We start from the raw sequence: 23,405 nt of genomic DNA on the forward strand, positions 1-23,405 counted from the left end.
GAATCCTCAGTCTGCTACTTACTAGTTGTGAAGTAGCCTGTGGATCACAAACACCTGGGCTCTCAGTGGCCTCACCTGGAGAACACAGCCTTCCTCAGGGGGTTGTGGTGAGGGCCACTGCGGTTACCTGCCACAGCTTGTCGGGGTTGGTTTCTTTGCCTCTGCTTTATTACGTCTTCGAGCCAAGTTCAGAGGTGGAAAGGAAACTGACATTTTAAACACCTCCCGTGTGAGAAAGGAGCCCTTCATTCATTAAACACTGGTGCTGCGAGGGCTTTCAAGCCAATTCCCTCATTTTAAAGAGGAGAACACTGTCATGGTGTAGACTTTCCACATTCCCCACTATGTTGGGCACCTGGGAGACCTTTAAATGAATGTCTGCTGATGGATGAATGGACTTGGAAAGGCCTCTAAAGAAAGCAGACTTAGTCTTATGGGGAGAATGAAGTCATATTTCACACCGTTTAATGGGCTTTGCCCACCTCACTACTTTGCCCAGACTGGGATCTCACTGTCCTATTCCTGGCTCAATATCTTTCAAAGAATGGTTAGGCCCCCTTCCCTGAGAGACCTTCGGGGGGTCCAAAGTCTGAGTTTACATTAAAGTTACTCAAAACAGGTGCTCAGGATTCATAAAGTGTTTTCAGCTGTATAATTGATTCTCCATCATAAGACCAAATGAGCCATTTTTAAAAAAAGAATGTTTAACCCAAAGTCAACTCTAGCTTAGTGCAGATGGAAAATATAGTCCCTATTGTAAAGAGAAAAGATGCAAGAAAACAAAATAAAGAGTAGCTATAACAATTCCACTTTTTACCCAAAAGGAACAACTTCCATTCCCACCCAAGTTACTGCCTTTTTCACTTACCCCACTTTATTGCTCTCCATAGCACTTATTACCATCTGAAATGGTATATTTTTTTCATTTATGCAATTGAACCTATCTCCACTCACTAAAATATATCACAATGATTCAGACCTAGTCTCTTTTGTTTACTGATGCTTAGAAGTGATTCGTTTTGTTCATAGATGCCCAGTGCCTAGAACAGTTACTGCTGCATAATTGATTCATAATGCAATTTACATATTTGTATTATTTGTTGAATAAATGGATGAATGGATTAGCAAATAAGTTGGGGCAGGGAGAGGAGCAGTCACATGATATGGATAAGAAGGTAGAATATGAAGTGGCCTTTTTCCTGTAAAATTTGCCCCTAAATCCACCAGCCGTGCGTCAACTAGCCATTAAGATCATCTTTCTCTCAGTTCTCGCCTCTGAATCCATTATTACCAAGCAAGGTTTAAATGTTTTAACGTGCTTTTTCCTACAGATGGGAATACAGAGCTCACAAGTTTGGTTCATTTGGTATGATATTTTTACCAAATTTCATTTTTCAAAATTGGTTCACATCTCAAAAGAATTCTGAGTAACAGAACAACAACCAGCATGGAAACTTGTGGTGAAGACAGGTAAGAATGGCACACAGGAGATTTGGGCTCTAGATCTCACTCTGCTTTAACTCACCTGTGTGGCCTTTGAAAAACCCCTTCTCTGGAGTTTGGTTTCACCATAAAGGAATTGACCTTGATAACTTCTGAGTCTCTTCCATCTTTCAAAGTTAGGATTCTATAAAACTTAATAAAGTAAGTTCTTTCACGTATTTTGACTTCATAAGAGATGTCATTAGCTTGTATTGGATGTCACAGATATTGGCAATCTTGTGAGGTTCATTTGGGTCACGGGGTCGGCACTTTTTCTGGGGTCAGTGATTATTGCCATGAGAAGACAGATGGTGGCCACGTTAAAAATCTAAAATGCCAGAGAAGCCATTCCCTAGGGAAACTGGAGATCACACAGCAACTCTTTTCACATTTAAAATTGTACAGGTGTGTGGGTATGGAGAGGTTGCAGGAGGTACAAGAGGAAAGGAAAGCTGAGGCAGAGGCTAGAGGATGTGTAGGTGACAGTAAGGCAGGTGCAGAGGGCCCAGGTTTGGAGAGTCACTTGTTTTCCCATGAGGGCCTGGCACACACCTAATCTTGACAAATGAGAATATGCCCATGAACTTCGAGTAGAAACATTAAAGTATTTCCATTATGTGCCATGTCACTGTGGGGGAGGGCAAGAGCTGCATGTCTCATACATTTATTTGCTTTAGAGGTTTTAGTTACCCATTTGCCAGGACTGCCCAAGCCTGCTCTCTCTGTAACCCTTCCAGTGTTTACTATTTGGCCTTCCTTGAGATCCTAATTATCCGTTTGTAACACAGTTATTGGGCTAGCTCTGTATACCTTCAGATCAGACATCTCACCTGAGGGCTAGTCTTATATGACTGTCTACCTACATATTAGCATTATTTAGAGATCATTACATTAAATTTAATATGTCAAAAACAAACTTAAAACGAGTCCACTTCCTAATTTACTCTGCTTCAGTCATTGGCATCACTGACGTCATTCCGAGACTTCAATTTGAAAGGCTTTTCTTCACCCTTTACAACCCTCCATCAATAATCTTCATGACCCCAATAAACAACAATGGTAACAAACCAATCTACCCACTGCTCAATAAATGTTCGCTATTCTATTATTTATATTATGATCTGAAATAATCTGCTTAATCTCCCAGGGTTGTTGAGGTTTCTCTCATTCTTCTCTCACAGAATGGCTTACCATTCACCTCCTTTCTCTCCTCTCCACCTTAATCAGTGTTCTCACTCCCTCATACCTAAACTCTCAGAGTATCTTTCTTACTGCCCTCCAAGTCTCTAATTTTTCCCTGCTTCAATCCATGTCAAATAAATCAACTGACTGGTCTTTTAAAAATTACTTTCAGCAAGTCATGCCCTACAAACCTAGGAGGATTCTCATTTACCAGTCAGAGTATTTACAATCTCCTCATTTGGCATTTAAGAGCTTCGGTCAACTTCGGTCTCTCAAGCTACTTGTGATCTCAATTTGTCTTTATTCAATTCGTACTTGTTTGAGTACTACAAGCCAGCCCCTCCCTCAGTCCCCCACTATTCTCCAGCATTCCCCTTCCTTTTCCATAAGGCCCAGCCTGTGTGATGCTCCCCTGCAGCCACCACAGTGACTTTGCTCCTATTCTTGGCCTACCAGGAATTTCCTCCTTTCTGCCAACCCGGATTTGACATTTCTTTGAAGATTCACCTTCTCCTGAGGGTTCCCCATGTGAATGAATCCCAGATCACATAATCGTTCCTTTTTTCTGAATTCCCTCAGCATTCTCATATTAGCTATCTATTGCTAAGTATTATTATCTTAGTATTTTGCATGTATTCATTGATCTCCCTCATTGAAATTTGAGCTCTAAAAGGGCACAGGCCAAATCTTCATTTGCCCAAATCTTGATTGAGCAAGGACAGACGCAAGGCCAGCAAGGAACTTGATTTTGCCCATAGCTCATGGACAAGGCCTACTTGCTGCAGCGTAGGCAGTAAAGGCAATAAATGTGCAATGGAGAGCTAAGACTAGCTCCTAGCACAAGGTTAGAGACTCGGACATGTTTTGGGAAGTGTTTGCTAAATGCTGAAATAAATTTTTAAAGAATAATTCAAGCCCCTTAAATACCATGTGTTTCTATAGCACAGAAATCTTTACTGTATTCATCCAAAATACAATGGCCAGTATAACCTATCAAGTCTCAATCACTGATCAGATTTGAAGTCCTTGACTCTTTTTGGCCAGAATACTAGGTCCAGTGGGGACAAAGTGGTGCCATCAGCTGCCTCTATCAGAACTTGCCTCTACACCTGCCAAGTACCCACAAGTTCATGTCCTACAAGTTAGCACCAGTTCATGTCCTTGAACCAAAGGCTGCCTGACTCCAGTACAAGTCAGATAGTTGTAGGGACATTTGTAAACCCAGCTCCCCTCCCCCTTGGTCCAGTTGAATCATGTCCTGTCCAAACACAGAACCCAGGCAGGTAACGTTAGACCCCTTGCAGAAAGCAGAGAAGATGCCCCCTTCCACAGAAGTTCTTAGAAAGAGTGCAGAGAGGAAAATGGACTTACCCTCACACAGTAGTTCATGCCCATCCCCAACAGGTGCTGTAGAAAGTGCCTGTCCTGCCTGCTCCTAAGGGGTGGCTCCCCAGGGCCAGGAAGCGGGCACGAATCAGGGGTTAGGGTGGTTGCCCTGTGGCCCACCAGGTCCGGCTGCGGTGGAGGTGCAGTCCCAGACCTACTTAGACTGGTTTCTGGGGAAGAGGGACTGCTGGAACCTGGGTCCCGGCTTTCCTGGAGCTTCAGCCGAGGCACCTCTTTGGTACCCAGGCAAAAGTTTTTCAGACTCAGCAAAGTGGCCGGGTTGGCCAGCTTCATGCTCGCCATGCGGGGGATCAAGGTGCACAGTGGGGTGGGGCTCTCCTGCGACGGCAAGGCGGCATCTTCAGCCGGCAGGTGAGGTGCCAGGGCGGGGTGGGGAGGCTGTGGTGAGCCCTTGTTCCCGACCGAGCCTCCGGAGCTACCTTCTTCCAAGGACGTGATCGACTCGTTCCGAAAGCGGCTGTACTTGGCCCTGTGCAGCATCCCGGGGTGCCCGAAGAGTCCTACATACAGCACGAGTCCTGCCAGGCTGTCCTGGCTGCGTTCTCGCATAGCCTTGGCAGTGCTGAAACAGGATACTGTTGCATAAATCGCCTCGTCGTCTGGTAGATAAACGGTGCAGACATCAAAATGCCTCAACGCCGGGTGCAACTCGCAGCAGCCACCTCTCCAACTCTGCTCTCGAGCTCGCCCACCTCGGCTCCCGGCCCCTTAAGGGTGACAGCCCAGCGGGGAAACGCCTCCCCTGCTCTGATTTCAGTCCCTCCCTGGCCCAGGCAGAGGCACCAGTGTTCTCGCCTTGGAATCCTTGTCGGGAGAGCCTAGACCCAGGCTCCCGGCGGCGGTGGTCGCTCACGGCCAACTCTTAGGCACAGAACCCGGGCGAGTGCCGGCCAGGGGGGCCCACCGCATCACTAGCCTTGCAGGAGCCTAGTAGAAATATTTAGTATTTCTCCCACCCTTACCCCAGCTTTCTGTTCTGCACACAGGAACTTTCGAACCTGCTCCCTTCGGCTCCCACAGGGCGGGGCAAATGACTGGCCTATTAACCCTTTATTTGTTCCAGTGATTGTTCATTCAAAAAGAAAAAAAAAAATTATATCTATGAGCCAAAGGCCCTTCTGCCTGGGTTCGTTGATTCCGAAGGCTGCCCTCTCTTGGAAGATCTTGTCTTGCATCGTTCTGGGCCACCAGCCAGGAGTACTACTGACGGGCGCTGCTCCGCATTGTTTCACTGACTTGTAATGGGTCCGTGTTCCTCAGATCCCCTCCCAGCCTGCCTACCCTCGCTCAGAGCTTCCCTCCCTCCTGGACTCCTCTCCGAGCTTTTTTCAGAAGCCCATTTGCAGCCGAAAGCTGAGATGTGCAGGATGATACGCAGCGTGTTGAAATTTTTATGAATGAACTTTGCCGAATGAATTTCTCTGTGTGTGTGCAAGCTAATAAATCTGTGAATGAAGCTGAGAATAGCTGTAATTGACTGACGGTCTCAGAGGTGCTTGGTTTTTATCCAATCAGGAGGCAGCTTGATGACTCATAGACCATAAATACACTAAACTAGTAGCCGAGAGAAATAAAGCTAGCGGGAGAGGAGGGACATATTTTATTTTGTGGTATCTGATGAATGAGTTAAAAGGAAAGGCAATCTTTACTACAGATCATTAGCTGGGGAGCAGCAGGTTAAAAGATCTGTTTTCTTTCTTGTTGAGATGGCTGGGAGGGCAGAGCAGAAGAGCTAAAAATTAGACCCATTGTTCCAGGGATATTAGGACATATGGTTCACAACTCCTGTGGGAAGCCATGATGCATTTTTCTTAGAAACATATTTCTTTTTTTATTGATTGTTGGTTCCATCTTCCGTCTGGTGCAACTTCCTGTACCTATCAAATGCATCCTGAAGACATGATGACAACTGCAAAGGCTTAGCACACAGGAAGCCAAAACCAGAGCTGGGAAAAGAAAATGCAGGTTCTTCAGGAATGGAGAAGAGGAAACTGCTGAAACACCGGGGGTGTGGGGTGTCAGGGTAGGGGGGAAATCACACATAGGAAGAGATGAAGAACTCTCAGAAAAGATTGCACTACTCCGTGGCTCAAGGTTTTGTCATCTGAAATTGTTCGTTAATTAAAAAATTAAGACAAACTGGCAACCAAAGGAATCAAGAGTGCCACCTTCATTATCTTATTGACCCTAACGCTGCATTAGGCTCATGTATATTGATGACTTTGGGAGCCTGAGCTCCCTTGGGATCCAAACACAGGCTCTGAATTAAATGGTTGAGAGTGACCAGTGAAAGCGGCATCGTCCTCCCAAGCCCCCTGCTCCCCAGGGAGATAACACACCTATCTGCATCCCGTCTGCCAAGGCTGTTCAGACGTTTCTCTAGCTGGAAAGGCCTTTCTGCATCTTCATAAATCTTCCCTTCAACCCTTGCTGACCTCCTTGTCCCTCCCCTACGTCTCCTCCTGGCACAACTGAGGGAAGTAGCTAAACCAGTTGGACCCCACATCCCTAGGGCTGAGGAGATAGGCTCTGGGCAAGATTATTTACCTCTCATTCCTCATCTGTTTTCTTCCTCTCATTTTTCTTGCCTTCCCCTGGGTCCCTGCCTTGCTTCTGCTATGCTGTGATGACCTCATCATATGCTTCCTTTAGAAAGTTACTTTACCTCTCCATGGTTGAATGTCCTCATAGGTCGGCAGCAGCCATCTAATGGGGGTGTTGTGAGGGCTTATGAATAATCCTCATCCCTGTAAAGTCTTGGCCCAATGCTCCACACAGTGCCTATCTCACTAAGTACATGTGGGCAGTATGAGAAAATGGCCATTGGAACCAGAGCTGCCTCCCCCTAAGATCATACTCTTACCCCTCACACTGCAGAGTTTACATCATTCTAGGCAACTAAAAAGAAAAATTAGTACAAAGTGGGAAAAGCCAAGAAAGCTAACATTGTCCAAAGAAAACAGTTTTTTAAATCAGCTGGGCCTGGAGAAGGCTGGAAAGGACAGGGACCTGCCTGGCTGATAGGAATCCTCACAGAGGTCTCATGACTGCAGGATGGGGTGTCCAGGGGAGCCAGCTCATCTAGGTAGGCACCATGCTGGCCAGACTCCAGGAGCTCAGACCAGTCTACATTCCTCAGAAAGCCTGAGTCCTGGGAGGGTTGGGGGTTGCGACGTGGGACTAGGTAAGGTAAGAAAGCAGTCGTGGCCATTGTGGGCTCCTTCTCTTCTGAAAGCCTGGAGACCTTGGCTCTCCTAGGTAGCTCTGCCACAGCGTTTTATGAGGATGAAAGAGATCAGATCCCCAACTGGGAAGTGGGGGATAGCCTCTAGGCTGAGCCTGCCCAGCTGGACCATTCTCTCAGTCCTAACAGCCCAAGAGAAGGCTCACCGATTGAATTGCTTTTCATTCTAGGTAGATGGGTGAGCAAGGCAGATGGTTTGCTTTTTTCAAGGCATTAGAACATCCTCTTCAATTAGTAATGATTAAAACAATATTAATAAGAGCTACTATCTGTGGAACACCTGACAGTTTACCTACATTCTGTTTCAATTATTATAACAAATTGTGGAGGCTGGGATTATGTTCCTCACTGCCTTTCAGATATGAAAATGAGGCTGACAGAAAGGGCAGTGACTTGTTCAAGGTGCTCCAGCTGTTGAACAATGATCCTGGGATCCCTCTGGGCCTGACTGCAAAGCCTGTGCTGGCAGCCACTGTACTCTGCCGCCTCCCAGGGGACCAGAGAGCTCAAGTCTAGTTTCCAGGCCTATGATGGCTACAGGGCATCTTACTACTTCCTAAAGCTCTGAGAAATGACCGGGCAGGAAGAAGACCTGGGGATTTGGGGAGGTTCTAGGGTTGTTGGGAAGCCTACCTCTGAGCTGGCCCTCACAGATCAATGAGATCAGGGCTGGCAGAATATTTTCCTATCTATGGTTTTCCTGTATCTACCCCTCCAAAATCCCCAGGGAAAGTGTATTTAGCCCAAAGATCATTTATCAGAAGATAATACTAGACTAGATGTCTCAGGAAACCTTGATAACTGGGCCACTACCTACAAGCAGTATGCACTCAGCAGCAAAATGTAATTGGATGAACATTTATCTGGGAATTACAGAACCAGCTGTGGGATTTTGAGTAAGTTACTTAACCTCTCTGAGACTCAGGTTTTGTATATGTAAAATGTGCACAATAATAATCAATAATATCTGCTGAGCACTAACTCCAAAGCAGGTCCTGAACTAAGTGCTTCACATTTAAGCCCCCCAGCAAGTCTATACAGCAGGTGCTATCTGTCATTTACTGACTTGCTCAAGTCACATAACCAGGGAGTGGTAGTTGTGGTGTAGAACCAAGCACTGACTCACTCTAAACCATGCCCTTAACCACTGTGATATGATCCAGTGTATATGAACCTAACTCCTACTGTATGCTCAATAAATGTTAGTTCTTGCGCCTTTCTCCTCCTTGGATAGCATACCTATAAAATTCACCCTAAATACCTCACAAGTAAAAACATGAATAATAGATAAGAAAAACCATTACTGTCATTAAATCATCTGAGAACCATGAATGCCTCATCTTTGCCCTTGGAAAACAGAGTTCTGCTTAGACCCCAGTGGTATGCCTCCTTTACTTTGAGACATCCCCCCTCCAAGGGCACCTGCTAGGAAACAACATGTCAGCTTCTTAAGAGACATCCTGTGCTGGCTGAGCTTCTTGAGTAGAACAGGCAGTTTCAAGGAAGACCTGGGTCAGGCTGGGCCGTGCTAGAATTAGCCAGGTCCAGGAGGAGGAGAGAAGAGAACCTGGCAAAAATGCCAGCCCAGCTTTTGAAGATAATCCACCGTGGAATTTGGAGTAGAGGAAGGTTGTGCTAGAGGATATGGGGAAAAGGAGAGAGAACAAGGCAGAAACATAATAACTCTGGGGGGCTGTAGGCCGATTGCTACTTTGGAACAAAGTGGAGCAGGGGGTATCTGAGTGCTATAGCACAAGGAGTCTTACTCTGTCCCTTCACTACAATTTCTATCATACAGCAGACCTACTAGTGAAGGATTTTCACTGAGCAATACCCACAATGAGTCTAACAGCCTATCAGTTGGGAATGAAAACATTGCTGAAGCTCTATTTTGGGAAAAAAAATCCAAAAATATTTATATAAAGTTCTTGGTAGAGACCAAAATATCATTTTCAGGATGGGGAAATGAGATGGTGAAGAAGAGTTGTATCTCCAAGGGTAAGGGCCTAGCCTCCCAAAAATTGAGGCAGGATCATATCCCCCAAAATTGTCATTGACTCTGGAAATAATCACCTTTTGTTTCCTGAACCCAGTGTTTTCTGTTTTTTCACAGTCTCCAGCCCTATAGATCGACAGTTTTCTGATGGTTGCTGTTGATCTCAGACTCCTAGAACTCGAACCAGCTAAAAAAATGTACAGGAAAATAGATATTTTCCTATCTGTTGAAAAGAAAATAATGTACCTGGAAAGGCTATGTAAAGAGTTAGACAGCATGCAGATGAAAAGTAGATGAATTACTTAGGGTCAGGTTCAGTTGAAAATAAAATAAAAATTAAAAATTACAATGGATTAAATAGAAAGTTTATTACTCTGGAGGTGGGAAATCCAGGGGCAGTGTTAGCTCTTGGCTATCCCTGAAGTATAGTCCTTCTCCTCATAGCCCAAAATGGCTGATGGAGCTCCAGATATTTCATCTGCACTCCAGGCAGCAAAACAGATGAAAGGACAAAGAATAATATGCTCTCTCTCTTTAAAGAAACATTCTAGATACCCCACACAATGTTTTAATTTATATTACATTAGCCAGAACTTAATCACATGCTGTACCTAGCTATAAAAGAAGATAAAGTCTTCCTCATCTGAGAATGAAAAAGTCTTTTGTCTGGGTGCATAGTTGCTGCACAAAAAATCACAGTTCTGTTACTGGGGGGAAGAAGATAAAAATAGATATTATCTGCCATGGTAATATTTTTAGAAGACCTTCTGCTTTATTAATTTTAAACCTAGCATAGGATTAAAATGTTCTTGGCCAATGTGGTCCAATTTCCCCCTTTTTCATACATGTGCGCGCGCGCGCGCACACACACACACACACACACGCACGATGCTTATAAATGACCCAAGTGAAAACAGGCACTGTTAGAATAGAAGCTTACCTCTGCATAGCCAGGGGACTGATGGAGTCTCTAAGCCTTGCCTGTGAAAGGTGGTCAGGTGCTTCCACGGGCCAGCAGCAAGAAGCAAAATAAAGTGCATCCAGGCCATGTCAGATGTCAGGCCAAGTAGTTAATTGGGGCCAGGAATATTTTATAAGGAGTGAGTGGGTGTTAATGCAGTCCAAGTATAATCATCAGGTGTCTGATTTAGGAGCAGGATCTCCACTCTAACTGTGTCTGGCAAGAGAAAAAGGCAAAGATAGAGTCCTGATAGGTTGAAACTCTGACGCTATGAATTGGCTAATCCAATCCTTTTCCAACTTTCTTTTCCTTTGCCCACCTCCACCAGGAAAAGGCTTCCTTGCAACTGCAAGGAATAGGGGCATTTGATACAGTTCTGATCTGTGAGATGCAAGTGAAAATACGATGGGAACTTCTGGGAAAACATCTGCTTCCTAATTAAAGGGGCACACAAAACTGGAGCCCACTCTCTTCACCCCATGTCTTCTTGTCTTGAATGTGGATATGATAACTGGAGTTGTGGTAGCCATACTGCAACCATGAGGGAAAGACCAACCAAATTATGAAGCCAATGCTTTGACATCACTGAATCCCTGAACCAAGACCAGCAATCACCTCTAGATTTGTTATGTGAGAAAAATGAACCTCAATAGTTCAAGCAACTCAAGGAGCTGTTAGCTGTTAGTTATTACTTATGGCCCAACACATTGCTACCTGACAAAAATACAATGGCAAGAACAGGATCATAAGAAGAGCAGGGCCTCCAGGCATGAGACAGAAGCACAGTTATGAGAGGAGACTATGGAGTCAGGTGGGAAAAGTTCAAAAGCAGTCAGATCAACCTGGGTTCAACTCTGGATGTTGACAGTACGGTAAACAGACTAAACACTCCCAAAGATGTCCACACCCTAATCCCAGGAACATGATGAAAGAAACTTTGCAGATGTGATTAAGATTACAGACCTTGAGATGGGGGAATTATCTGCGTGGGCCCAATCTAAATACACAAGTCTTTCAATGCAGAGAACATTTTCTCATTGTGGTAGGAGCTAGGAGATTTGAGACATAAAAAAACGGAGGAAAAATTTGAAGCATGAGAAGGACTCACCCTACTGTTACTGACTTTGGAGATGGAAGAAGGGGTCATGAGCCATGGAAGGGGCCATGAAGACAGGGTCCTCAGCTGACAGCCAACAAAGAAACAGGGATCTCAGACATAGAGCTGTAAAGAATTTAATTCTGCTGAAAGTCTGAATAAGCAAGAAACCAGATTCTTCTCTAAAGTCTCCAGAAAGAAATGTAGCCCTGCCAGTACTTTGATTTAAGCAGGTGATTGGAGAGACCTGTGTCAAACATCTACCCCAATCCTTACAGTAACAAGATAATAAATGTGTGTTGTTTAAGCTAAATTGGTGATAATTTGTTATGGAAGCAGTTGAAAACTAATACAGATTTGGCACCACAAGGGAAGTACTGCTATAACAAATATAAAATGTGAAGTGATTTCAAAATTGGGCAATAGGCAGTGGTTGGAAAAATTTTGAGGAGCATGACCAGAAAAGGCTAAATTAAGAATCAATATCATTGTAATAGCCAAACTGCCCAATACAATCTATAGATTCAATGCTATTCCTATCAAAGTACCACCATCATTTTTCCCAGAATTAGAAAAAACTATTCTAAAATTCATATGAAATAAAAAGGAAGCCAAATAGCCAAAGCAACCCTAAGCAAAAAGAACAAAGCTACCCAACTTCAAACTATACTATAAGACTACAGTAACCAAAACAGCATGGTATAGGTACAAAAATACACACATAGATCAGTGGAACAGAACAGAGAACCCAGAAATAAAGCCACACGCCTACAGCCATCTAATTTTTAACAAAGTTGACAAAAACAAGCAATGGGGAAAGGACTGCCTGTTCAATAAACGATGCTGGGATAGCTGGTCAGCTATATTCAGAAGAAAGAAACTAGACCCCTACCTTTCACCATATACAAAAATTAACTCAAGACAAAAGATTTACATTTAACACTTCAAACTATAAGCATCCTAGGAAACACCATTCTGGACGTCAACCTTGGGAAAGAATTTATAACTGAGCCCTCAAAAACAATTGCAACAAAAGGAAAGATGGACAAGAGGGACATAATTAAAGAGCTTCTGCACAGCAAAAGAAACTATCAACAGAGTAAACAGACAACTTACAGAATGGGAGAAAATATTTGTAAACTATGCATCTGACAAAAGTCTAATATGCAGAATCTATAACTTAAGCAATTGAACAAGCAAAAAAATCCATACAACTCTATTAAAAAGTGAGCAAAAACATTAACAGACATTGCTCAAAGGAAAACATACAAGCAGCCAAAAAACATGAAAGGATACTCAATATCACTAATCATCAGAGAAATGCAAATCAAAACCACAATGAGATACCACTCATACCAGTCAGAATGGCTATTATTAAAAAGTCAAAAAACAATAGATATTGGCAAGACTGCAGAGAAAAGGGAATGCTTACACGCTGTTGGTGGGAATGTAAATTAGTTCAACCACTGTGGAAAGCAGTTTGGAGATTTCTCAAAGAACTTTAAACAGAACTACCATTAGATCCAGCAATCTCATTACTGGGTAGGTATCCAAAAGAAAATAAAACATTCCACCAAAAAGACACATGCACTCATATCTTCATTGCAGCACTTCATTCACCATAGCAAAGACATTACATCTACCTAGGTGCCCATCAATGGTGGATTAGATAAAGAAAATGTCATACAAATATACCATGGGATATTACGCTGCCATCAAAAAAGACAAAATCGTGTCCTTTGCGTTGACATGGATGAAGTTGGAGGTCATTTTCCTAAGTGAATTGACACAGGAACAGAAAACCAAATACTGCATGTTCTCACTTATAAGTGGTAGCTAAATATTGGGTGCTCACGGACATAAATATGGCAAAGATAGATACTGGAGACTATTGGGGGAGATGCCAGGAGTGAGGCAAGGGTTGAAAAACTAACTGTGGGACCTAGAAGTAGCTTCTCCGTTCCTTCTCGAATCTCTGCCTGGTTCAGCCTGCCTGCCTCCACTCCTGCCTCCACCATGTCCATCAGGGTGACCCAGAAGTCCTACAAGGTGTCCACTTCTGGGCCCCAGGCCTCCTAATGGGATCATTAGCACCCCAAACCTTAGCATCATGCAATATACCCTTATAACAACCCTGCACATGTATCCCCTGAATATAAAAGTTAAAAAAAAATTATTGACTAAGCTTGTTGAGCTTCTCCCGAGTGAGCAGCAGCAGCTTCCGAGATGTCCTGGGCACCAGCATGGGTCTGTGTGGAGGCTATGAGGGGCCAGCGTATGGGAGGCATCACAGCCATCACAGTCAACCAGAACCTGCTGAGCCCCCTTAACCTGGAATTGGACCCCAACATGCAAGCCACGGACACCCAGGAGAAACAGCAGATCAAGACCCTCAACATGTTTGCCTCCTTCGTTGACAAGATACTGTTCCTGGTTCAGCAGAACAAGATGCCAGAGACCAAGTGGAGCCTCCTGCAGCAGCAGAAGACGGTTTGGAGCAACATGTTCTCGGACAACATGTTCGAAAGCTACATCAACAACTTTCTGCAGCAGCTGGAGACCCTGGGCCAGGAGAAGCTGAAACTGGAGGCGGAACTTGGCAACATGCAGGGGCTCTGGAGGACTTCAAGGAAAAGTACGAGGATGAGATCAATAAGAGTACAGAGATGGAGAATGAATTTGTCCTGGTCAAGAAGGCTATGGATGAAGCTTACATGAACAAGGTAGAGCTGGAGTTTCATCTGGAAGGGCCGACTGACGAGATCAGCTTCCTCAGGCAGCTGTATGAAGATGAGATCCCAGAGCTACAGTCCCAGATCTTGGACACATCTGTGGTGCTGTCCATGGACAACAGCGGCTCCCTGGACATGGACAGCAACATCACGGAGGTCAAGGCGCAGTACGAGGAGATCGCCAACTGCAGCCGGGCCGAGGCTGAGATTATGTACCAGATCAAGTATGAGGAGCTGCAGACACTGGCTGGGAAGCACTGGGATGACCGGCGTCGCACAAAGACGAAGATCTTTGAGATGAATCGAAACATCAGCCGGCTCCAGGCTGAGATTCAGGGCCTGCCTCAAAGGCCAGAGCAGAGGGCTTCCCTGGAGTCCGTCATGGCAGATACTGAGCAGCGCGGGGAGCTGGCGGTTAAGGACGCCAACGCCAAGCTGTCCGAGCTGGAGGCCGCCCAGCAGTGGGCCAAGCAGGACAGGGCACATGGCGCGGCAGCTGCCTGAGTACCAGGAGCTGATGAACTGCCAGCTGGTCCTGGACATCGAGATCGCCACCTACAGGAAGTTGCTGGAGCGCAAGGAGAGCCGGATGGAGTTTGGGATGCAGAATATGAGTATCCACAGGATGACCACCCGTGGCTATGCAGGTGCGCTGAGCTCCGCTACTGGTGCGTCACAAGCCTTGACCTCAGCTAAGGCCTGGGGCTCCAGCTTTGGCTCTGGCCGGGCCTCCAGCTCTTTCAGCCGCACCAGCTCCCTCAGGGCCGTGGTTGTGAAGACGATCAAGACCCGCCATGGGAAGCTGGTGTCCGAGTCCTCTGATGTCCTGCCCAAGTGAATGGCCAGGCAGCCCCGCCCAGCCTACCCCTCCTGCCGCTGCCTCAGAGCCTGGGAGGGAGGCCGTTATGCAGGGGAGCACAGGGAACAGGAGGCCCACCTAAGGTTCAGCCCTGGCCCTCAGCCCACCCGTGGGGAAGTTTACTGCCTGGGGGACCTGCCTTGCCCATGCCTCCAGTTACAATTCCATTTTCCCCCCCAAAATAAAACCTCAGTTAGCTCTGCCAAAAACAAAAACAAAAACAAAACAACAAAAAAAAACCTATGGGGTACTATGCTCAGTACCTAGGTGATGGGATCATTAGTACCCCAAACCTTAGCATCATGCAATATACCCTTATAACAAGCCTGCACATGTACCCCAGAATATAAAAGTTAAAAAAAATATATTGACTGAGCTTGTTAAACAATGCTTCAGTATTATATTGAAAGGACATGCTGTCTACCTTTTTGCGTTATTCTTAAATTTTTAGTGATTTTTAAAAACCTATCACTAAAGGAGACCAAAATGAAGGAATTTCAGGCACCAGTCAATAGATGTATATGGATAGATACATACAAGTAGATACATTAGAATTTTAATATATAATTCTCCCCTAGAAACCACCTATATGAATGGCTTTGTTGATAAAGTAAATAATGAAATTAGAGAGGAACTTTCCTGAAAGGCTAATTCCATCTGATGAGCTCAGTAATTTTTCAATCAAAAATAAAATTTGACCCACTGGGTGTAGTCTGGTGATCCAAGCATAGCCAAGACTTTCATCTGCTTTTTAGTTAGGTTTTCTCTTGGTAGAATCACACTGGCAACATGGTTAGACAGAAGCAATCTGGAATAAGAAAAAGCCACTGGGAGCAGACAGACTTGAATTTGATTCTAACCATTCCATCAGCCGATGGTCTGTAAACCTTGGCTTCCTCACCTGCAAGTGGGTAACTCTAAGTATCAAAAACAGTGGAGCACTGTTCCCAAACCACTGATTGTCTGTAAAAAAGTTTTCTCCAGGCCGGGCTGCGGTGGCTCAAGCCTGTAATCCCAGCACTTTGGGAGGCCGAGATGGGCGGATCACAAGGTCAGGAGATCGAGACCATCCTGGCTAACACGGTGAAACCCCGTCTCTACTAAAAAAAAATACAAAAAACTAGCTGGGCGTGGTGGCGGGCGCCTGTAGTCCCAGCTACTCTAGAGGCTGAGGCAGGAGAATGGCGTAAACCTGGGAGGCGGAGCTTGCAGTGAGCTGAGATCTGGCCACTGCACTCCAGCCTGGGCGACAGAGCGAGACTGCACCTCAAAAAAAAAAAAAAAAAAAAAAAAGTTTTCTCCAGTTTATATAGAAATAGTAATAATTGTAAAATACATGGGGGAAAAGGAGGACCTTGTAGTGAAGTTGTATTTAAATACTGCTTTTTAAAAAAAGTTTGGAGATTGTCCTTCCTATTTTCTGTGTGTGGTAAAATGTCTTTTGTTATGCAGTAATGGCAAACATGGATACTAGATAGTATCTAGGATACTAGTAGTATACCAGGTAGTATCTAGGATACTAGGTAGTATACTAGGTAGTATTCAAATGGCTCTATGTGGCAAAACATAAGTTAGCAACCCTATGTCTATCTCCAATGATTTTGGATATGCTTTGGGAATCACTGTAAGGGAGTCTGTGGATTTACTTTGTGAACTGAAAATACATGTACAAAGTGAGCTATTATTACTGTAGTCTCCCAAAGTGCCAGTGCTTGTGTAGTGATGAAAATATCATCCAGCTGGTCCTAAAGATTCCTGAAGAACCCACACCAAAAAAAAAAAAAAAAAAAAAAAAAATGCTTTTTCCTAGGAGTCTAACTGGGACAGGCCTCTCACAGAGAGACACGTCAGGGTCTGCCTCTGGGTTAAGCCCCAGACTTCTTTTTAAGAAGAGGAAATTTATCTTACAAGACTTTTGCTTTTAGTGGGAAAAGTGAATAGCATGGTAGGATTCTGTCTTTATAGAGACTAAGGAACCTCTCTGGCTTAAGAGTAAGTGATGAGAGGGAGGAATGCGGTTTGCTGCAGGAAAGCAGGGATAAGAGAAGTGAGGATCTAGTGCAAATTTGGGAACCTGTGTGGGGCTGGTGGAGCTGGAAATGGCCAAAAGGGGCGACACAGTAGTGTTTGTATGTGGGCTGGGAGAGCCTAGGACTTCTATCGTGATAAATAGTGCTGAAATAATCCCAGGGAGTCTGGTCAGCTTCTTGAGTTGACCACATGTTTTAAATTTCTCTTTTTCATTTTGCATAGAAGTACTTCATAAGTCAGATATGAAAACTAAATTCATCCATATCCTAATTTAGCCACTATCCTTATTCACATTTTAGCAACAAAAAACACCTCAGGCTGCTTTTTCCCCTGTAAATAATTGCTTTTTCAGACAAAAATAACATCATATTGTGCATACGGTTTTCTACCTGCTTTTTTTTAACTTAAAAAAGTCTCCATATCACTGAATATACATGTTACTTTAAAACGGCTATATAGTACCATTGTGCAAATGTGGCATAATTCAACAAACCGGAGAGGGGGGATTTAGATTCTTACACACACATACAATAGGACAGTGATAGCCACTGTTGCTAAATCCTTCCATACAAAATGCTAATTGCAGACGCCAGATAGCGGGTATATAGGTATCTATTGTAACATTCTTCCAACTTTTTAGCATGATTGCAAGTTTTCATAGAAATATTTGGCTGAAGAAGTTTTTTTTGACATATCCTCTCACAGATCCCAATCTAATTATCTCAGAATCGGCTCCCAGAGGTACCATTGCCGGGCTCGCGGCTGCCTGTTTTCCGTCTGAAAGGCGGGCCAGGGATGAGTTTCCCGGATGAGCTCCTGCTGCGTGGGCTCCCCGCGGGTAGGCGCAGCGCCCCCTCGGTGCGGCGGAGGGAGCTGCAGGCCGCCGGCTCCGCGGCCGCCCTGGGCTGTGCTCCTCTAGAGAAGCCTCGGCTGGCCGCGGGAAGAGCTTCTGGTCCGCGCTTTCGCATGGTCTCCCTGAAAAAGACCAGCGGTGCACCCGGCTGCCAGGCGCGCAGCATCAAAGCTGCGGGCGCCCCGAGAAGAAAAGGGCCAGTGTGCATTCCGTGAAACTCCAAAGCCCTTCTCCAGGCACAGCGACTCAGGGGGAGAGGAGAGGGGGCTGGAACTGCGCTTTCACAGTGTGGGCAGTCAGGCCCTGGGTGCTCCGTCGGGACAATAGGGCCTCAGTGCTGGTTACTAGGCGGCCCGGGGGCCTGGTGGGAGCATAAAGGGAAGCTGTGTCTCCGCAGCACTCAAGTTCACCTTTGTCTTCGGAGTCCAAGTCAAAGAAGGCTAAAGAAGGAGCCTGCAGGCTCTCCTCCCTCGTCATGGGTCTGTTTGATAGGAAGGGCCAAGTTCTTTTCCCAAGATGCTGGGAATTCAGATGAAAATAGAAATAGGCTTGCCTGCTAGCTGGGACAGCGGTCAGTGTTTTGTCGAAAGTTGTGTCGTCTGGCCAGGACCTACGAGGAGGGGTACGCCAGTACAAATTACTGGAGCCAGCGGTCCGGAAGGCGCCTGTGCACACGTGTGGTATAGCAATGCGAACTTGCCCTGGTTGGGGAGAAGTAGCGGGTGGGAGGTGGGCAAGTTTCTTCCCACCAACTATCTGCTGTCCAGACTCGGCTACTGCCTCTTTCCCAGAGAGAGAGGCCGCCCTGTATTCTAGCAGATAGCAGCAGCCCACTGACCAGTGCTGGAAGGTGACTTAGACTACGGTCCTTACACTTGGCCTTGGCCAAGTTTTCTCCTGGAGTTGACACAAGATCGGCTGGCTGGAGTCAGGTCTCTGTTGCCACTTAAGGGAAAACAAAACCTGGCTCTTGGCTGAATTGCCTAAATAATTCCAATGGCTTGCATCAGACAGAGGAGTAGCTGTGATGAAAAGCAATTCACAACACCTGCCCCGCAACACACGCACGTCCACACAACCCAGTTGTACATCAATTTCCTAATCCTACTCTTTGTTATAGAGGGTCAAGATAGTTAAAACAACAACAACAACAACAACAAACAACTAACTCAAACAAACACACAAACTTTTTCTTTTCCAACTTTTCTTTTAGGTTCAGGAGTACATGTGCAGGTTTGTTATATAGGGAAATTGCTTGTCATGGGGTTTGGTGTACTGATTATTTCATCACCCTGGTAATAAGCATAGTACCCAATAGATAGTTTGTTGTTTTTTTTTAATTATCTTCCCCTTCCCCCCTCCACCCTCACACAGGCCCTGGTGTCTTTTGTTTCTTTCTTTATGGCCATGTGTACTCAATGTTTAGCTCCCACTTATAAGTGAGAACATGCAGTATTTGGTTTTCTGTTCCTGCGTTGGTTCTTTTAGAATTTATGGCCTTTAGCTTCGTCCATGTTGCTGCAAAGGACATGATCTTGTTCTTTTTTATGGCTGTGTAGTATTTCATGGTGTATGTGTACCACACTTTCTCTATCCAGTCCACCATTGATGGGCATTTAGGTTGATTCCATGACTTTGCTATTGAACACACAAACTTTGAACTCTTGATCTGAGTTTTGTTCTGACTTTACCACTTACTATGACTTTGGACAACTAACTTAACCTCATTCAATTGCGTTAGTTGGTGAAACGGGCATATGAAATCTGCCTTATAGAGTTGCTGTGACAATCAAAAGAGAAAGCATATGTGAACATTCCTAGCATGGTAGTAAGCTTTCAAACAAAGGTACCTATTTATTTGTTTTTCAGATAAAGGTATCTTTTATTTGTTTTAAAATTTTTGATTATTCCTAATATTGTTCCAAATGGATTTGAGGCTGCTTACACAAATATGGAGAGTACTATGATGTAATAAATGAATACTTTCAAGTTTTGTTCTGTATACTTCTGAGTTCTTTTCATTATTTACAACAAGAATGTATTATTCATCCATTAACTTATGAAATAAATGAACGTAAGAAGCAACTGATGGGAAAAAACAAGAAGGAACTTAAGATGAAAGCAGTGGTGATAGTATTTAAAGTGTTTCACAGAAGGGCAAGTAAACTTTCTAAAAGTTTAGGCTGTCAATTTAATTCTGAGCTGCCAAGCAAATATGTCAAACGGGAACATGACTAGTTTCATAATTCATGCTGTTCACTGATGAAACCAAACCTGTTTCTCAGGGTCACAAGCTATTTCTTTGGAAATCTCTCTTGAAAGTTTTTGTGAAAATAAACACTGCAAGAGAGATTAATTTAAGCAGTTAATTGAGGAGAACCCCAGAGAGAAAGTCTTGGGTAAAATACCTGTGCTCAATGCCTTTAGGTGAAGGTGAAGGGTGGAGATTTAGGACGTAGTACCTCTATTCGTCTGCTCAGACTACCATGACAAAGTGACACAGACTGGGTGGCTTTAACCACAGAAATTCATTTTCTCACTGTGCTGGAGGCTGGAGTCCAAGATCAAGGTGCCAGGGTTGGTTCCTGGTGAGGCCTCTCTTCCTGGCTTGCAGATGCGCCTTCTGGCTGGGTCCTCATATGACCTTTCTTCTGAGCATGCTTAGAGAGAGATAATTCTGGTGCCTCCCTCTCTTATAAGGACACTGGTCCTGTCATATTAGGGCCCCATCCTTATGACCTCATTTAATCTTAATTATCTCCTTGGGACTATTTCCAAATGCAGTTACATTGGAGGTGGGAGCTTAAACATATGAACGGAGGCAGGGGACACAATTCAGTCCATAACAGGAGCCAAAGTGGGTATGGGGGAGTGTTACTAGAACATAGGGAAGGAGAGAAGTCCACACCTGCCATGAGGACCTTATTTCCTCAGGACACAGCCTAGTTCTACCTGGTAAAGAATGTAGAGAGCTAAGAGGCTCTTTGTCACAGGGTGAAACTTGGGCAGAGTCTGACAAGGGGCCAACATGTGGCATCACTGCATGTCAACGTGAGGACCCTTCTGACCAAATCCCTGGTTCGGAAGCAAATCACCTCTGTGACCTCGGGCCAGTCACTTAAATGCTCACGGCCTCAGTTTCCTTATCTGTAAAATGGGACTGATAATACCTGCCTAGTTTACCTCAGAAGGTAGAAAATTGAGCTACAGTGAGGAGTAGCAGTAGTGAGAAGTAATTCCCAATCTCTCCTGGCCCACCCACCCCAATTGTACATAAATATTGTATATAAATATTATGTACAACAAATGAAATGGTGGATGTCAAAAGTGCTGGGTAGACTAGAAGCTGCCATGTAAATTAGATGTAAAGAATATCTTCAACAATGCCACCCATGACAGCAGTAGAAGCTACACACTCAGCATCTTGTCAGTTCCACACCCTCCTTGGCTGTAGGTGTGAGAGGCGTTGCCTGGCCAAGGTCAGCGCTCCTCACAGCTGTGGCAATGGGAGGCCCCCAAGAGGACTGCCCTGTGATCTCTGGGTTGAAAAGAGACTTTCTTCCCCTCCATGCAATAATAGGCCCAAAGACTTCTACCTCTGCTCGTTGTCTCTTCCTCTCTACCCTCCAATCTCCCTCATCAACAGAGACGTTGGGAAGGCAAGAGCAGATGGAGATGGAACCTCACATCTTCTTGAACCAGATCAGATCTGAAGCCAGGCACTCCCCTTCTGTCTATCATGGCTGTGAATGAATGATCAGATGTGTAGTGAGACTTTGAGGTCTGTCCAGCCACGGGGATAGAAGCTCCTCGAGGACCAGAGTTGCCGTCTCTGCTCTGGCACGGGGTGTAGCAAGAGGCTCGAGCACAACAGGGCTCAGCACCCATCTGAAGATATGTGAGCAAGTGAGTGAATGTCACCTATGAAGTGCCTCAGGTCCTTGACGTCTTGGTTTTAGTGGCTCTTCTCTGGGGAGCCAGGTGATAAAAGGAGAATGAGAAGGGAATTGCCATTTCTGCCTATGCCTTGGAAGAAGTTCTCTGAGCCTTGATTTTCTCTTCTGTGAAAAGGGGGTAACACAGTTCGCAGAGGGAGTTTGAGCATTCAGCGAGAGGATGCGTGTGAAACATCAACTACAGGGCCTGGTACATGGCCATTCTCATGTCATTGCAAAGCTTGCCCTCTCCATGTGCCACCTTGGTGCCTTGTACATGTTTCTACAGTGGCACTTCTTCTATACAATTCTGAAAATCACCCTTTATTGAATGTCTATCACGTACCAGGCACTGTTTTAAGTGCTGTGCATTCTTTCACTTGATCCTCACAACTCTATATTATTATTCCTATTTTACAGACAAGGAAGCTGATGCTCACAGCAAGTTGAATAACTCATTCAAGATTAGACTGGACCCCAAGAATGTCTTACCTGCAGGTAAGAGTCTATGTATGCTCTTACCCTCTTTGTGAACGACTTCCCAACCGTTCTGCCATAATATATATAAAATATAAAATATTTAGTATAACATAAATATAAAAATAAATAAAGTAAACTTGTTTGTTTAGATCTCCTTCTCCAATCTTCAGTTGTAAGCATTTTAAGAGCCGACACCTCTTTTCTCCAGTACCCAGGAGAGTATCTGGCACATCGTAGGCATATAGTTAAGTAGCTACCATTTATTGGACACGCTATGTGCTAAACATGTCACAGACACTGTCTCACTTATGTATTAGCGATCGTTATGTCCATTTGTCAGATGAGAAAACTAAAGCCCAGAGAGGTTTTGTCACATGTACATGATCAGTGCTAAGTCTATCCTAGATCTGTCTGACTGCAGAGTGCCTGTGCACTTAACTGTAAGATCCACTGCCCACCTTCCACCCAAATAAGCATTATTGATCCCTTTGGAATGTAGCTCCACATGGGCTGAAGTGGAAAATACATATGTTTAAGAGAATAAAAGCTGTCTCTCATTTGTGTTTATACACATGCACATATACACACATACAGATGTATTTCCATACACATATCTATTGTTGGGATGTGCATAGATGGGCTCTGGAAGGTTGCAACTCTAGGGAGCTGCCTTTGCGGAACGAAGTGGAGAAGAGGAAAGGGACTTGCTTTTCATTGTGCATGTTTTGGTATCTTTGGAATTATGAACCATGTGTAGATATTGTCTATTCAAGAACAATAAAAAATTTTCAAAAGACCGCTCTGTGTTTGTTGGAAAAGATACTGGATCCAAGAGACTCGGGTTCTGATCTTGCCTCTGCCACTGGATACATTTGAAGAATAATCAGATTTATTTTTAGTTTCTTTATCCATAAAATGGGTATAAGGATCACTTCCCTTACCTCCCTCACAGGGCCACCTAAGATCATTTACACAAAAGCATTTTTCAAGGTGTGAACAGCCTTGCACATGGAATACATTATTATACCATAGTTGGATCATTATGGTCAACTCCTTGATCCACCCACTCTGGCAGCCTGAGGACCTCGTAAAGAGCGGCATGGCTTTGAGCAAGATATTGGGTATTTCCAGGTTAGAAAAGAGGTTT

General features: G+C 44.6%; 1 protein-coding gene and 1 pseudogene across 1 annotated transcript in view; one reads left to right on the forward strand and one right to left on the reverse strand.

Annotated features, from left to right (window-relative positions):
* The window catches only part of SHC4 (SHC adaptor protein 4), a 147,510-nt gene extending 142,461 nt beyond the window's left edge, over positions 1 to 5,049 (reverse strand). Inside the window, exon 1 of the mRNA XM_010357805.2 lies at positions 4,036 to 5,049. Coding sequence (XP_010356107.2) covers positions 4,036 to 4,620 — 585 coding nt within the window. The 5' untranslated portion in view covers positions 4,621 to 5,049. The remainder of the gene's footprint in view (positions 1 to 4,035) is intronic.
* Positions 5,050 to 13,384: 8,335 nt separating this feature from the next.
* LOC104657954 lies at positions 13,385 to 14,938 on the forward strand (annotated as a pseudogene).
* The last annotated feature ends 8,467 nt before the right edge of the window (positions 14,939 to 23,405 follow it).

This window comes from Rhinopithecus roxellana, chromosome 5 (assembly GCF_007565055.1).
Source record: "Rhinopithecus roxellana isolate Shanxi Qingling chromosome 5, ASM756505v1, whole genome shotgun sequence".
NCBI classification, from domain to species: domain Eukaryota; kingdom Metazoa; phylum Chordata; class Mammalia; order Primates; family Cercopithecidae; genus Rhinopithecus; species Rhinopithecus roxellana.